The sequence below is a fragment of the Arachis duranensis genome, chromosome 9, assembly GCF_000817695.3.
Source record: "Arachis duranensis cultivar V14167 chromosome 9, aradu.V14167.gnm2.J7QH, whole genome shotgun sequence".
Classification (NCBI taxonomy): domain Eukaryota; kingdom Viridiplantae; phylum Streptophyta; class Magnoliopsida; order Fabales; family Fabaceae; genus Arachis; species Arachis duranensis.
Genome location: NC_029780.3, coordinates 113,550,837 through 113,552,351, shown reverse-complemented (window position 1 = coordinate 113,552,351; position 1,515 = coordinate 113,550,837). Strand labels below are relative to the sequence as shown.

At 37.1% G+C, this 1,515-nt stretch overlaps 1 protein-coding gene across 1 annotated transcript; it reads left to right on the top strand.

The window, feature by feature from the left end:
• Window positions 1–492: 492 nt before the first annotated feature.
• LOC127741622 (uncharacterized) lies at window positions 493–1,107 on the top strand. The gene has a single exon (XM_052254416.1). It carries the CDS (start codon window positions 493–495, stop codon window positions 1,105–1,107), a length of 615 nt encoding a protein of 204 aa, XP_052110376.1.
• Window positions 1,108–1,515: the final 408 nt, after the last annotated feature.

The following is a 1,515-nucleotide window of genomic DNA, read 5'->3' as shown; positions in this document are numbered from 1 at the left end:
TCTATGGATTCGACCCTTACTCACGTAAGGTTTATTACTTGGACGACCCAGTACACTTGCTGGTTAGTTGAACGGAGTTGTGAATTTAACCAAGAGACACAATAGTTTTTGTGTATATGCCAAAGAGCCAATATTGATGATCACAATTTCGTCCACCAAATGTCATAAACATGGTTCGGTACAACAGATTCCAGCGGCTGAACTGCATTCGATAATAAAGCCATGGCCATTTAGAGGTTGGGCTTTAGATTTGATTGGGTTGATTCACCCCCTTCATAAAAACAACACAAGTTTATCTTAGTAGCAACCGATTATTTCACAAAATGGGTTGAAGCAGTTCCCCTAATAGAAGCTGGTCAAAGCAAAATAATAGACTTTGTCGAGCAACATATTATCCATTGATTTGGAATTCCTCAGACATTAAGTACTAATCAAGGAACTATGTTTACTGGTCAGCAAATTAAAAATTTTGCAGCTTCGAGGAATATTAGTATGGTTACTTCAACTCCTTATTATGCGCAGGCTAATGGGCAAGTGGAGGCAGCGAATAAGATCTTGATAAGTTTGATAAAAAAGCATATCGGAAATAAGCCTCGAACGTGGCATGAAACTTTAAGTCAAGTATTATGGGCTTATCGAAATTCGCCAAGAGGTTCGACGAAAACTTCACCTTATAAGTTGGTATATGGCCATGATGAAATGTTACCGTTAGAAATTAATTTGAATACTTTAAGAGTATCAAAACATAATGATTTTCCAGTTGATGACTATTGGAATGTAGTGTTTGATGAGTTAAATGAATTAGATTCGGAACGAATCTTGGCACTAGATAACATTATTCGACAAAAAGAAAGCATTGCACGAAGTTATAATCGTCGAATCAAAGGAAAATCTTTTGGGATAGGTGAATTAGTCTTGAAAGTTATTTTGCCTATGGAAAAGAAATCGAGGTTTCTAGGAAAATGGTCCCTTGCTTGGGAAGGTCCTTTTCAAGTTGTAGGGACGTATTCTGGAAATGCTTATCAGATTAAAGATATTGAGTCAGGGACGGTGGTTAACTCGATTAATGGGAAATACTTAAAACATTTCTATTGTTGGCAAAAGTAGAAATTCAACATGCATAAGTCCAGGAAAGATGGAAATCATTACAAGAAGTAAAATTTGAAATGAAAAGAAATTCAAGGAGCTACTAGTTTGGTTAAATCAGAGCGTAGCTTTGCCCTTTTGTTTTCCAAAATCGAAAGTGCCTTGAGTTGTTTGAACTTGTCAAATTGAACTTTCTCAAGTTGCTTTTCGTATTCTTCCCGCTTGGTGTCAATCGAAACAAGTTCTTGAATGAGGTGTTGTTGTTCTTGTTGAGCAGCTGCCAGAGGCTTGGCTAGAAGAGCTCGACTTTGGCATACTTTGGCAAGCTTCTCATTGATTAGAGCCAGTTCTGCTTCAAGTTTTGCTTCTTCTTTGTCATGAAAAGCTTGAACAGAAATAGCAGGGAAAATTTTCAGATCAAACTCCTCA

Excerpts from the sequence above, each read along its gene's own strand:
- LOC127741622 (XM_052254416.1), top strand. The coding sequence starts at position 493 with ATGGTTACTTCAACTCCTTATTATGCGCAGGCTAATGGGCAAGTGGAG.